Source organism: Trichechus manatus, unplaced genomic scaffold (genome assembly GCF_000243295.1).
Source record: "Trichechus manatus latirostris isolate Lorelei unplaced genomic scaffold, TriManLat1.0 scaffold00038, whole genome shotgun sequence".
NCBI classification, from domain to species: Eukaryota; Metazoa; Chordata; class Mammalia; order Sirenia; family Trichechidae; genus Trichechus; species Trichechus manatus.
Genome location: NW_004443974.1, coordinates 13,134,304 through 13,146,717, shown reverse-complemented (window position 1 = coordinate 13,146,717; position 12,414 = coordinate 13,134,304). Strand labels below are relative to the sequence as shown.

The 12,414-nt window shown below is 53.8% G+C and overlaps 2 protein-coding genes across 2 annotated transcripts; one reads left to right on the top strand and one right to left on the bottom strand.

Annotated features, from left to right (window-relative positions):
* Positions 1-219: 219 nt before the first annotated feature.
* On the top strand, positions 220-7,600 carry SPOUT1 (SPOUT domain containing methyltransferase 1). The gene is made up of 12 exons (XM_023730780.1): positions 220-610; positions 1,240-1,285; positions 1,572-1,697; positions 3,223-3,382; positions 3,577-3,666; positions 3,761-3,810; positions 4,052-4,182; positions 5,143-5,215; positions 5,335-5,433; positions 5,963-6,065; positions 6,238-6,385; positions 7,409-7,600. Exons 1-12 carry the CDS (start codon positions 575-577, stop codon positions 7,475-7,477), a joined length of 1,131 nt encoding a protein of 376 aa, XP_023586548.1. The 5' UTR covers positions 220-574; the 3' UTR covers positions 7,478-7,600.
* On the bottom strand, positions 7,495-11,476 carry ENDOG (endonuclease G). The gene is given in 3 exon segments (XM_004375734.3): positions 7,495-7,910; positions 9,119-9,228; positions 10,897-11,476. Coding segments are annotated over 3 exon segments (906 nt in total). The 5' UTR covers positions 11,410-11,476; the 3' UTR covers positions 7,495-7,627.
* Between the last annotated feature and the right edge of the window lie 938 nt (positions 11,477-12,414).

The following is a 12,414-nucleotide window of genomic DNA, read 5'->3' as shown; positions in this document are numbered from 1 at the left end:
TTTTCTTGGCTATAATCTTTATGGAAGCAGATTTCCAGACCTTTCTTCTATGGTGCCACCAGATGGGTTGGAACTGCCATCCTTTTCACTTAGCCAGCGCAAACCGTTTGCGCCACCCAGGGACCTATATATGGAGTGAATGGCTCAAAATAGCTGCTGCTCAAGAAATATGTTAAGTGAATAAATGAATGGTGACTCTTAAATTTTTTAATTTAAAAGAAACCAGATCAATAAACCTATAAAAGAACTAGATAAAGTTATCTCTAAGGTACTTTCTAGCTCTGAATCATACTCTTACTCTGGTGTGATCTGAGTGTCACGCTCTTCCGGAGCTGGAGGGCGAATTGAGTCGTCTAGGGGACCAGGACAGCACCCGAGACAACACGCTGCTCATCTAGGCCACAGGAGTTACCCACCCGCCCAGGCCAGTCGTGGTCCACGCCCACGTGCAGCTGCCCGGCGCAGGGAGCCAAAGTCACGCCCCCGCGCGCCAGTGGCGCTCCGATTGGACACTAAGTGGCCGGAAGAGGTGAGGTTGATTGGCAAGGGTGTGGCCTGCAATGTGCAGGGGAACATGGCGGAGTGCGCGGGGAAGCGGCCCTGTGGCCTGGTAGGTGCCTGGAGGTGGGAACCCCCCCACTTCCCGCGCTGGGGAGAGGGAGTGAGAACGAACCGCGCAGGGCCCTTTGGCGGGGCCAGACTACCCGCTCCCTGCTTCTGGCTGAATCGAGGCGGGAAGCCCCGACGGGGTCGCATGCTAATGGATGCGCGCGTCGCAACCGGGATGATAACCAGAGATCGGGATCCGGGTCGGATCTGGGAACGCCGGCACATCGTCTGGTGGCCCGTGGTGGAAGCCTGGATTCAGGAGGCAGAACCCTGCTCACAGTCACAAGCGACAGGCCCTTTCGTGGCTTATCTCTCTTTCCTGTCCTGACTCCCAGGACAACTGTGGGCAGGTTCCGTCCCCTGAGCGTGTTTCCTTTTCTGCCCAGTGGGAGCTCATTCAGCAATTTTAATGAATGTGTACTACGTTCCAGGCCTGGTCCCAGGCACTAGAGGTACAGCGGGCCTGCTCTCCTGACGTCTTGGAGCCAGCAGTGTGTGGGGGGGCTCCCTGACTGCTTCACTACCCCCATTTAGACAGAGGGCAGTGGAGCTGCAGGTGGAACCCCCTTCTAGGTGGGACCATTCAGCCTCACACTCCTAATCTCCTTCCTACTCCTACTCCTACTCCAGAGTGAACATGGCCAAAGGATTGAGTGGCGGAAATGGAAAAAAAAGAGTAAGTGTGGGGTTGGGAGGGGGGGCGTTCTGTGCTCCTTCCCCCAGACCACACTAGCAGTGCACACCTGAGCCTTGGCGAAAGCCACCAGCTTTGTCCTCTCTTGGTCCCACAGCCACCAAAATGGAGAGAAAGGGGCCAGGCGCCCTGGGGAGGTTCCCTCGCCCCCTCCTGTCTGCACACTCAGCAGCACTACAGAGCCAGGGCCGACCCTCCTCAGAGGGGCTGCCCCCTCAACCCCTTCTAGTCCTGCCTCCTCCACCAATAAGGATATTCTCTTATCCAGAAAAAGAGGAGAAAAAGAAGTGGAAAGACCTCAGGCTGATGAAGAAACTTGAACGGCAGCGGGCACAGGAGGAACAGGCAAAGCGCCAGGAGGAGGAGGCGGCAGCTCTGCAGAGGGAGGACCAGGGTGAGCCAGGCTTTGGCCCACAGTGTCTGTCCTGTGGGCAGGGCAGATTATGTTGTATCTGGAAGGACCTCTAGACTAGTGGGCCCAAACATACTGGTGGAGAAACGGAGGCCCAGAGAAAGGGAGGGAATTGCCCCAGGTCACACAGCAAATTGAGTCCTAACTTCCTAGTTAGGCAGATTTCAAGCTTTTGGAGGGTAAGCATCAATTTCATACCTTTATAACTTCAGAACCTTATGATCATAATGGTAGTTAATTTTTACTGTTTTATTGAGCACTTACTGTGTGCTGTATTTCAATATTCGTAAATAAAAATGCCTCCCTTTGTTTTCTCATTATAAACAATACATGCTCAAAACAAAACCCCCAAAACAGTACTGAAAACTATAAAGCAGGAAAAATGCCCCTGAACATTGTGGTGAAATTTTGTCCGGACATTGTGCCCACTTACGCCCATGTAGAAAGATGTATAATTTTACAAAAATGAGACCAAAAAATTTTATCCATGCTCTTCTGGATCCTGGTTTTTCTCATCCCACACTATGTCCTGGATGTTCTTCCACATCAGTACGCCTAAATCTAACCTAACAAATTGTGTCATCTCTCCTCTGCCAGACCCGAAACTCTGGAGGGTTAGGGAGCCCCATCTGACTCTTGTAGAGCCTGGTGGTTACCAGTGATAATAACAGTGGGGACAGCCACTGGGCACATCATCTATGCCAGACACCAATGGAAGTCCTTTATGGGTGTTCACAGCTCCCTCCTGACAACCTTGGGAGGGAGATAGTGTGGTGGTCCCACTGGACCCAGAAGCTGTATCTCAGCTGTCCCACCTTTTGTGTGACCTTGGGCCATGTATTTCACCCCTCTGAGCCACAGGTTCTCACCTGTAAATGGGGATAAAAACAGTACCTACTTCCTAGCGTTACCGGGTCAATTTCACACATAAAAGGCTCATTTGATGATGATGTTAGGTGCCATTGAGGTGATTTTCAACTCAGCGACCCCATGTGACAGAGTAGAACTGTCCCATAGGGTTTTCTAGGCTGTAATCTTTTACAAAAGCAGATTGCCAGGTCTTTCTCCTGTGGAGCCGCAGGGTGGGTTCAAACTGTCAACCTTTCAGTTAGCAGCTGAGAGCTTAACTGTTGCACCACGAGAACTCCTTTTGTTAGTCCTTACCACCTGTTAATGATTTAAAAGATAATAGCTTTCATATCCCATTAAAGCTGGAGAACTGAGGCAGTAAGGGGCAGAACCAGGATGTGAAGTCAGGCCAATGCTTCTAACCACTCCTTGGCCTTGCCCAGTGTGGTCTGCCATGCTGCTAGGAGCCCTGGAGAGCAGAGTCCCTTTTCATCCTGGGGAGACTGAGGCCAGAGAGGGAAATTGGATCTATTTTGCTGATCTCAAAATTCTTCCCAATTGGAAAATTCTCTAACTTTGTGCCTTGGGGGCAGAAGGCACGAGGGGATATGGGGCCCTGTCCTCTCAGGCTTACCATAAACACCCATCCGCTTCCCAGGGCGGCCTTACACCCTGAGCGTGGCCCTGCCAGGCTCCATCCTGGACAACGCCCAGTCACCTGAGCTTCGCACCTACCTGGCAGGCCAGATTGCCAGAGCCTGCGCCATCTTCTGTGTGGATGAGATTGTGGTGTTTGATGAAGAGGGCCAAGACACCAAGTAAGGGGCCACCCATAGGGCACCAGGACTCAGAGAGAAGGGAGGGACTTTACCTTGCCCCCACCCCCAATGCCCTCATTGTAATCACAAGTGAGTAGGGTTGCTAGGCGAGGCACTGACTGCAGAGGATCAGACTAGATGGGAGGAGCTCTTGAAGGAGGCTGGAAACACAGCAGATCTCTTTTTCTCTTTAGGACTGTGGAGGGGGAATTCATGGGAGTCGGCAAGAAGGGGCAGGCATGTGTACAGCTGGCCCGCATCCTGCAGTACCTGGAGTGTCCACAGTAAGGGGGATAGAGGGCGGACTTCCCGAGCGTGAGTGAGGAGTGGTCAAGGTGCCTCCCCTGGTAACCTCTTGAGACTGGCATTCTTTACTAGGTACCTGAGAAAGGCATTCTTCCCCAAGCACCAGGATCTACAGTTTGCAGGTAAGGCTTGGTGGGCCTTACCCCCATTTCCCGTGGATCATCCCCACCCCAGACACTAAGAAATCATCCTGTCCTACCCACCCATTGTACGGTTGAGAAAACAGGCCCAGGGAGGTGAGGCCTGTGCCCAATGTCAAACAGCAGGTCTTTGGCAGTGTTGTTACTTGAACCAGGGTCCCCTGCCATACCCCCGTGTTCTTTAACCTCTCCCAGACTCCTTCTGGACCCTCCCCACCCACAGGGCTGCTAAACCCCTTGGATAGCCCTCACCACATGCGGCAAGATGAGGAATCTGACTTCCGAGAGGGCATCGTGCTAGATCGGCCCACCCGGCCAGGCCACGGCTCCTTTGTCAACTGTGGTATGAAGAAGGTAGGAATGAGAAGGTGGGCCTGCCACCTGCTTAGGATGCCCTCCTGGACACACCTGGTTATGCAGGGGAGGCAGGGCATGTGGGTGGGGAGCCCTGGACCCAGGTATCTGCCTGTGAAGCCCCCATTAATGCAGATGTGGGCCAGGGAAGTGCTAAAAACAGGGCTTAATATGATGAAACAGAGAACGAGTTTACTGCTTTTTAAAAAACCGAAACAAGACAGTCTCCGTGCTAAAAAAAAAGACAAAAAAAAAAAATCAAAATCATTCCGGAGTTGCTCCATTGTGATGAAGAACTAAGCCAGGGATTGGAAGCATTAATTTTCCAGCAATTTGCTCTCAAGTCTCCTTGGGTCAGAGGCAAAAACATTTAAATGTGTGGAACCCCCTCCTCACAAATAAACAGACCAGGAATAACCAGCTAAAAGTAAAGCAGAATGGAACAGACACAGTAGGGAAAAGCATGAGAAGCTCTCCAAAGTGGAAGAGAGTGCCTAAAACAGGTGATAAATGCAAAATTGGGGAAAACACATAAACATCAGTTATTACTATTTGTAACAGCTGCCATGTATTAAGCACTTACTTCACGCCAGGAGCTGTGCAGTGTAATAGCTTTTGTTTATGTTTTCTGTTTGACAGATGAGGGAGCTGAGGCTCAGGGAGGTTAAATGACCTGCTCAGATTTCTAAAGTTAGTGAATGGCAGAGCCACCAAAATGTAGAAACTGGGATTTCATCTATTCATGAAATACTTACTTCCTCCTATGCCAGGCCCTTCGTAGGAGGTGTTCATTTTTGATCAGCGTCTGTGGTTGAGTCTCCTGTGGGCAGGCCTGGCCCAGGTGCCAGAGAAAGGGGACACAGGGTCCCTTACTAGCCCCCCAGATCCCCTGGCATCTGAGAGAGACCCTGCTAGTCCTGGGGGGGGGACAGCACCCATTTCTTCAAGCTTCTCTCCCAGGAGGTGAAGATTGACAAGAACTTGGAGCCTGGACTGCGAGTGACCGTGCGACTGAACCAGAAGCAGCTCTCGGGTATCTGGAAGCTTCCCTAGCCCCTGCGGTGGCCTGGCCAGCCTGAGGGTTCAGAGCCACCTCCTTCCACCTTGCTGCCCCCTTCCCCAGTCTTCACAGATGCTCTGCTTCCCTTCCAGAAAGCAAGACCTACCGTGGAAAAGTTGTGTCCTCACAGGACCCTCGTACCAAAGCTGGTCTCTACTGGGGCTACACTGTCCGGCTGGCCTCCTGCCTCAGTAAGGACCAAGTTTTCTCCTGTGACTATCTTATCTATCCCTCTGGGAGGCAGCAGAGAGCCTTGCTTGATCCTAAAGTCAGACTGGGGTCCTCATCCTACCAACTTGTCCTTAGGCAAGTGCCTTTCCATTTCTGGACCTGGTCTTCGTGTCTGCATGGCCGGGGAGGGTACTCCAGTGCACTGCTTGAGTGCTCTTAAGGATTCCTGACGAAAGTTGCATGATTAATTAGTAATGTCTGCTGTGAGGTTGGGAATGGGGACAGTAGGGCCAGATCCACTATAGGCTCTCAGAGCACCTTCCCACCCGCACCCTCTGCTTTTTTCCCCAGCCTAGCACAGGCTTGGTCTCTACCCTGCCCAGTCTCTATGCAGAGATAGCCCTGGCTTCCCACGAACAGTGGAGGGCGTGGAGGTGGCTCCCTTACTTGAGTCCCCTTCTCTATCCCTCCCTTATCAGTATACACTCACAGCTGAGAGACTGTGGCTGGTAGGGAGCAGGACCCCTGCTGAGCTGACCCCACCCCCAGGTGCTGTGTTTGCTGAGGCCCCCTTCAAGGACGGGTATGACCTGACTATTGGGACGTCAGAACGAGGCTCAGATGTGGCCTCTGCCCAGCTCCCCAGCTTCAGGTGGGCACGGCCTTGGGGGAGGGTAAGGACTGGAGCTGGGAACCTGCCTCATGGGGGCAAAGTTGTACAGACTGGGTCCCTACTGTGTGTGGGGGGCTGAGAGCTCTGGGGACTGTGTTCAGTGGGGTCTTAATAAAGAGTCGCTGATCCCTCCCCTACCCATGGGTGCCAGGCATGCCCTCGTGGTATTTGGGGGCCTTCAGGGACTAGAAGCTGGAGTGGATGCTGACCCTAACCTGGAGGTGGCTGAACCCAGTGTCCTCTTCGACCTGTACGTCAACACCTGCCCCAACCAGGGCAGCCGTACCATCCGCACTGAGGTAAGCCTACCTCCTCCCCCACCTCCAGTCCCAGGCTGTTCCCAAGGTTCAGCTACCTGCAGTGGGGCCAGCGTCCCAGCAGATGGAACACCTTGGGATCTTTCTAAAGGGAGTTGTAACTATCTCCTGTAGCCTTCCCTACCCAAAGCTGTCCTGAGCCAGCCTCCTCTGGAGATGCTCTCCTCACTGCCTCTCACCACAGCAGACTTGGGGTGGGGACAGGATGCCAGTGCAGCTGGGAGTCAAGAGTCCTAGGTCTTAGTGCCAGCCCTGTGCTCCCTGGCTGGTGATCCAGGAAACCCTGCCTGTCCCTGGTCTGAGCCTCAGTTCCCTTAGCTGGATGCTCAGTGTCCCTCACTGACCCCAGCTCTGCCACTTCTCGGTGTGTGACAGTGGGCCAGGGAGCTCTCTTCCATGGCCTCCATGCCTCTGTACAGGGAAGCAGTATGCACCTCTGAGAGCCTTATTCCTGGGCATCCTCGGAACCTGTGAACCTGCTCTGAGGTCAGCACAGAATGCTGTGCTTGTGGGCGCTTGACTAGTGGAGGCTCCATTGCGTCTATCAGTCTCAAAGGAGTGGGGACTCAACAGGACAGATAGCTCCAGTCTACCTGGCCTGGAGGGCCCTGCCCAGACCAGGTGCTATGAGTCTGCCAGCCATACCCTCCCAACAGAAATTCCAGCTCCCACCCTCCCAGCACTTACACTGAGGGCTAAGAACTTCCTGCCCATCATGTTGGGGAGGGCAGGTGACCTTGGGAGGTGGATGTTATTACTGTCATCCCCATTTTGCAGAGAAGGCTAAGAAACAGAGATGGTGGGGCCCTTCCTGGCAGGGCATGCAGTGGCCAAGTGGCAGCACTCAGGCCTGTCATTAATCTCCACATAGCCCTTCTGAGGACAGCAGGCCCCCAGGAGCTAAATCCTGGGCAGTCAGGCACTGAAGATAGGCCAGGAACTGGAGGACCCAGTCAGCCTTGGCCAAGCATTCCAGGCCCCAATCCATTGCACTCTCTCTTCCAGGAAGCCATCCTCATCTCCCTGGCTGCCCTGCAGCCCAGCCTCACCCAGGCGGGTGCCCGGCCCAGCTGAAGTTTCTGTCAAGACATCAGAGAAGCCGCAGTGAAGCCAGGGGTTCCTATGGGTCACCTGGAACAGATGCAGCCAAGACTTGTCTCTAAAAATAACGACGTTTAATGTGACCCAGCCCCATAAACCCCCAGTCTCACTGGGCCACCGCCCTCACTTGCTGCCAGCAGTGATGGCCTTGAGGCTGCCTGCCCGCGCCAAAATGTTTGGCACAAAGAGCAGCCCTGAGGCCCGCTCGATGCTCTCAATGGGCACCAGGAAGCGCTCCAGTGGGATTGCCTCATCTACAGGTACATTGGGCATCATGTAGGAACGGAGCTCGATTTGCCCACCAGCTGCCTCCAGGATCAGCACCTTGAAGAAGTGTGTGGGCACCGCCACATGGTTCTTGCCAATTACCTGGTACTTCACGTAGGACTTCCCATCAGCCTCCGTCCTGTGGGCAGACCCAGGCACACATGTCCTTTCAGGGCTCCCAGGAGGGCTGGGGCCTGGTCGGACCCAAGGCCACCACCTCCAGGAAGCCTTCCGTGACCCAGTCTCAACCTTTGTGTCAGTGCGAGGCTTCTGTGTCCTACCTAGCTCCCCCTCAAGGCTGGGAACCCTCTCTCAGACTGACTCTTAACCTCTGTTTTCTCGTGCTCAGCCCTGGGTCAGACAGAGTGGGAGACAATAAATACTGCTATAAGAATCAGACCTTGTGAACACTCACATTCATCCCAATGTGACATCTGATAACTGTCTCTCTCTACGGAGGGTGAACACCCAAATATGGCAAGGACAGTGATGATTGAATTTCCAGTACCCAGCATGGGACCTGGTGTTTAGTAGGTTCCCAGAACACTGGATGAATGGCATCTGGGCTTCTCAGCAGAGTCCCCTCCATCTCAGTAGACCATAGAAGGCACTTGCTAATTAACACTTACCAATGCCTCAGCTAGTGCTGAGCCCCGACGGTGGGTCAGGCCCTGGATTAAGCAGGTGCTATCTACCATCCCACTGAGCGCCCTCAATAACCCTGAGGTAGGTAACAGGTATTGTCCTCATTTTACAGAAGAGAATGTTGAGTCTCACAAGTCACTTGCTTAGGGGCTAGGTGATAGGACCTGTGGACTCCAGAGCCAGCTGCTTAGCCACAACCTATTGCCTCATCCCTGTCTTCAGGGGGCCAGGAAAATCACTGAGTGTACAGAGAGCTCAGTCCCACCTGGGAGGCAGGGCTGCAAAGGGACAAGAATGAAGGCTCTTGGTCAGGCAGATCTGTGTTCAAATTGGGAAAAGGGTGCTCCAAGAAGAGAGGCTGAAAGCAAGAGAGCATGGTGCATTCAGGGAGCTGCAAGATTTCTATCTGGGAGATTAGGATTGGGGTGGGTGTGGCAAGAGGTGCTGGATGAGACAGGAGCAAGGGTACCCTTGCAGAGAGGAGAGAGGTACAGGTGGGTACCTAAAAGGTCTCTGGCTGTGGATGGGGGGGGGGGTTGCTGAGGCAGGGAGACAGGCACACCTGTCAAGAAACCAGATGAGTAGTGACCTGACAGTGTTGACCCAGAGCCTGGGTCAAGCCTAAATGGGGTGAGTGGCAGGAGGAGGCCTGCAGGTGACTGTGAGGCCCTGCTATTCCAAGACCCCCAGTTCCAGCCTCACCTGGGCAGGAAGAGCGGCCCCGTGCAGACATAGACATTTTGGTAGGTAAGCGTCAAGCTGCGGCTGTACTTCTCTAGGTTGTTCCAGGCATTCTGGTTGAGGTGGGGCACCTGGGAGGAGAGATGGGGCTCAGTGGGACCTGGGTAGAGACTCCCTCCCGCTCTTGCAAGGGTTGCCACAGGCTCTGGGGGTGTGGGCACTGGCACCAAGCCAGGAGTGTCTAGCTGGGGGGCACTGGCACCAAGCCAGGAGTGACTAGCTCGGGGCAAGCAAGAGGAGAAAATGAAGTTCAAGGAGAGTCACTCCATCACACATGGCCATGAGGACAGAGCCTGGGTAGGGCTGATGGGGTGCTAACTGGGCTTCAAACTAGTTAGAACCAGTTTAGTCATGGCCAACAAACCTAAACCGGAACAGACTCGAATTTTTAAAATTTGGGTGATCCAGAACTATAACTGGAATGGGAAAAATTACAGGTCAAAGCCCTGGAATGGGAGACTCAGAAGAGAAGTAGCGAGCCCTTTCAGGAGCCTGATGGATGAGATTGGATTATTGCCAGGACTGAGGACAGTGACACATTCAAAGTGGTGCTGTGGGCTGCCGTCTTTGAGTGGGGTGCTGGTATTTCAGACTCTGCGCAAAATAGCAAAATCCAATGGCAAGAGATTTGGTTGGTATGCAACACATACACTGCCCTTGTTTTCTAAAGGGGGGTTTAAGTTTCTAGCAGGGTTTTGACCTATAATTTTTCCCATTACAGTTCACTCAAATTTTAAAAAATTTGGGTCTGTTCCGGTGTTGCTTCTTCAGCCATGACTGAACCAAGCAAGAATGGGTTCAAAGCCCTGAGTGCTAGTCACCCTCACTCCATCTAGGATAGGAGAACGAGCACCCCCAGGTCTCAAAACTCTTTCTTCAAAGAGCTGCAAGAAGGAAAAGAGCACATTTTCTCACTTTCTTTCAGAGAGAGAAACTGAGGCCTGGCCCCTGGAGGGGCTCATGGGAAGGCCAGCTCTCCTAATTCTCTCTCCTTTTTTCCCCCCAATCTGAACCACGTTCAGAGCCCAGCTGGGAACTTTAAACAATCTGCTACTGACTCCCATCACTTTAGCTCCCGACATCAGTACAAAGTGGCTGTGCCACTAAGAAAGCATAAAAGTCAGGTCATTGGCTCAACCCCTACAGCTTCATCCAGAGCCCCCATCAGTCTCCATCCACTGGGGTGCCTGGTCCTGATGGGCTTGGGGCCAATGGTAGGGAAGCTTGTCAAGGGTGCAGGCTGACTAGTACCAACAACCCATTGTGTGCAGCAGGCAGGGTAGGGCAGTGCCTGAAAACTCAGGCTCCTGCAGTCAGACTGCCTGGGTTCTTTTCCTGAGGCCCACTGTGCGACACTGAGCTACTAGTCACTGCACCTCTCTGAGCTTCAGTGTCCTCATTATAGTTAGTATTTACTGAATGCTTGCCTGGGCCAAAAAATGTGCTCAGTACTTTCATATGCATTTTGTCGTTAGCACCTCTACGCTACATTTTACAGCCAAGAAGACTGAAGCTCAGGGAGCCTAGAGCCCGCAGTGAGTTCAAGCCCTAGTCTAAGTGCAGACCCTGCGCTCGGAACTGGGACACGCACAGCGAGCGTCCCCATTACTCCGAACCTCCCTCACGCCGCGCCTGACCCAAGCGCGTGCTCAGCGGCTACCCACTCCGCAGATGAGGAAACCTAGACTCAGAAGCGAGGTGGCTGGCCCCACATCCCACAACCAGTGCACAGGCGCTACCTGGGGCGCGACGTTGCTCAGGTAGAAGGTGTCATCCATAGCTTTCTGGCTCCAGCGGTGGTTGGCGGCTGCAGCGAGGTGGCCGCGGTCGAAGCCGCTCCCGCGATAGTCGGCATTGGTGGCGCGGTGGTACACGTGCACCGAGTCGTCCTCACGGAAGTCACAAGAGCGGCGGTCGCCGTCGCCGCGGAGCCGCTCCGGCCGCAGCTGCTCGACCACCCAAAGGGCGCTGCGGGTGCGTGGGTCGTAGCACAGCACGTACGACTCGCGACTCTTGAGCTGCGCCAGCCCGGGCAGCCCGTACTTGGCCAGCTCGCCCGGGCCGCCGCCCGCCGGACCCGTAGACAAGGCGGGGAGCTCAGCCGCCGCCGCCACGGGCAGCTTTTATTGCCGGCCCAGGAGCCGCGGCGCCGCCTGCGCGTCTGCCTGCCGCCGCCGCTGCCGCCAGCCCTCTGCGGCTGCTCCTAGCCCCGCGCCCAGCGCCAGGGTCAGACCGGTCCGCAGAACCCGCATGGCGGAGGACAGAGGCTAGGGAGGCGATGGAACGCAGCCTGAGGGGTTGAGGGAACGCGGCGACCTCGGGCGTCTGACTCGCAAGGTTCTTAAAGTGGCCGCTCTGGCTTGCGGGGTCCACGTAAGAATAGGGGCAGACGGGAGTTTGGGAGGCTGACAATGTCTTAGGATATTCCACTCCCTGACGCTTAGAAGCGCTAGTACTAACAACGAGGGCAGCAAAACGTGCGCCCAGTGGGTGTCCCGGCGCCGTTTCTTTGCCCTTTTAAGACACGGGCATGAGGGTCGTGGCACCACCATCTCAGCCCACGATTGGCCGCCGTCAGGCTCGGCTCCGCCCCGCCTCCTCCCACGGGTCTGCAAGGGACTCTGCCCCTGTACAAAAAGCTCCTGTATAAGGAGCATCAAGAAGTGTCAAAAATTGGTCTAATTTAATCCTTGAGTCCCGAAAGGGACTTCCTTGTCGGCAGAACAAGGAAGTCTACAGGTCTGACGCCAGAGCCCATTCTCCTAACAGTTACACGATAAAATAAGCCAAAATTCCCAACAGATTGACAAAGATTTCCTTAATAACATCCAGCGCAGACAACGACGCAGGCAACTGATGGTAACTGCTCGTTGAAGTGGAAACTGGTCAAACTATTACAGAAAACAGTTAAGCAGTATGTAAATTCAGTGCAGTGAATTACTTAATACAGCCCTTCTAGCCAGTCTTTGTGACTCCCACACAATGATTGGGACTATGCAAATAAGGTGTATGGAAACTGATGGTTATGTGTCAGCTTGGCTGGGCCATAATTTTCAGTGGTTTGGCAGTTATGTAATACAGTCACCCTCCATTTTGTAATCTAATGTAAACATCCTCCATTTTGTGATGTAAATCCTAGTCTCTATGCCTGTGGTTATGGTCCCATCTGGGAGTGAGTTGTCCATTATGTTAATAAGGCAGGATTAGGGTGGCATGTATCTTGCGTCACTGCCTTACTAGAGAGTGTGACTCAAGTC

Excerpts from the sequence above, each read along its gene's own strand:
- SPOUT1 (XM_023730780.1), top strand. The coding sequence starts at position 575 with ATGGCGGAGTGCGCGGGGAAGCGGCCCTGTGGCCTG. Across the intron at positions 1,286-1,571 it reads GCGGAAATGGAAAAAAAAGA|AAAAAGAGGAGAAAAAGAAG; the intron begins GTAAGTGTGGGG and ends TCTCTTATCCAG. Across the intron at positions 3,811-4,051 it reads CCAGGATCTACAGTTTGCAG|GGCTGCTAAACCCCTTGGAT; the intron begins GTAAGGCTTGGT and ends CCCCACCCACAG.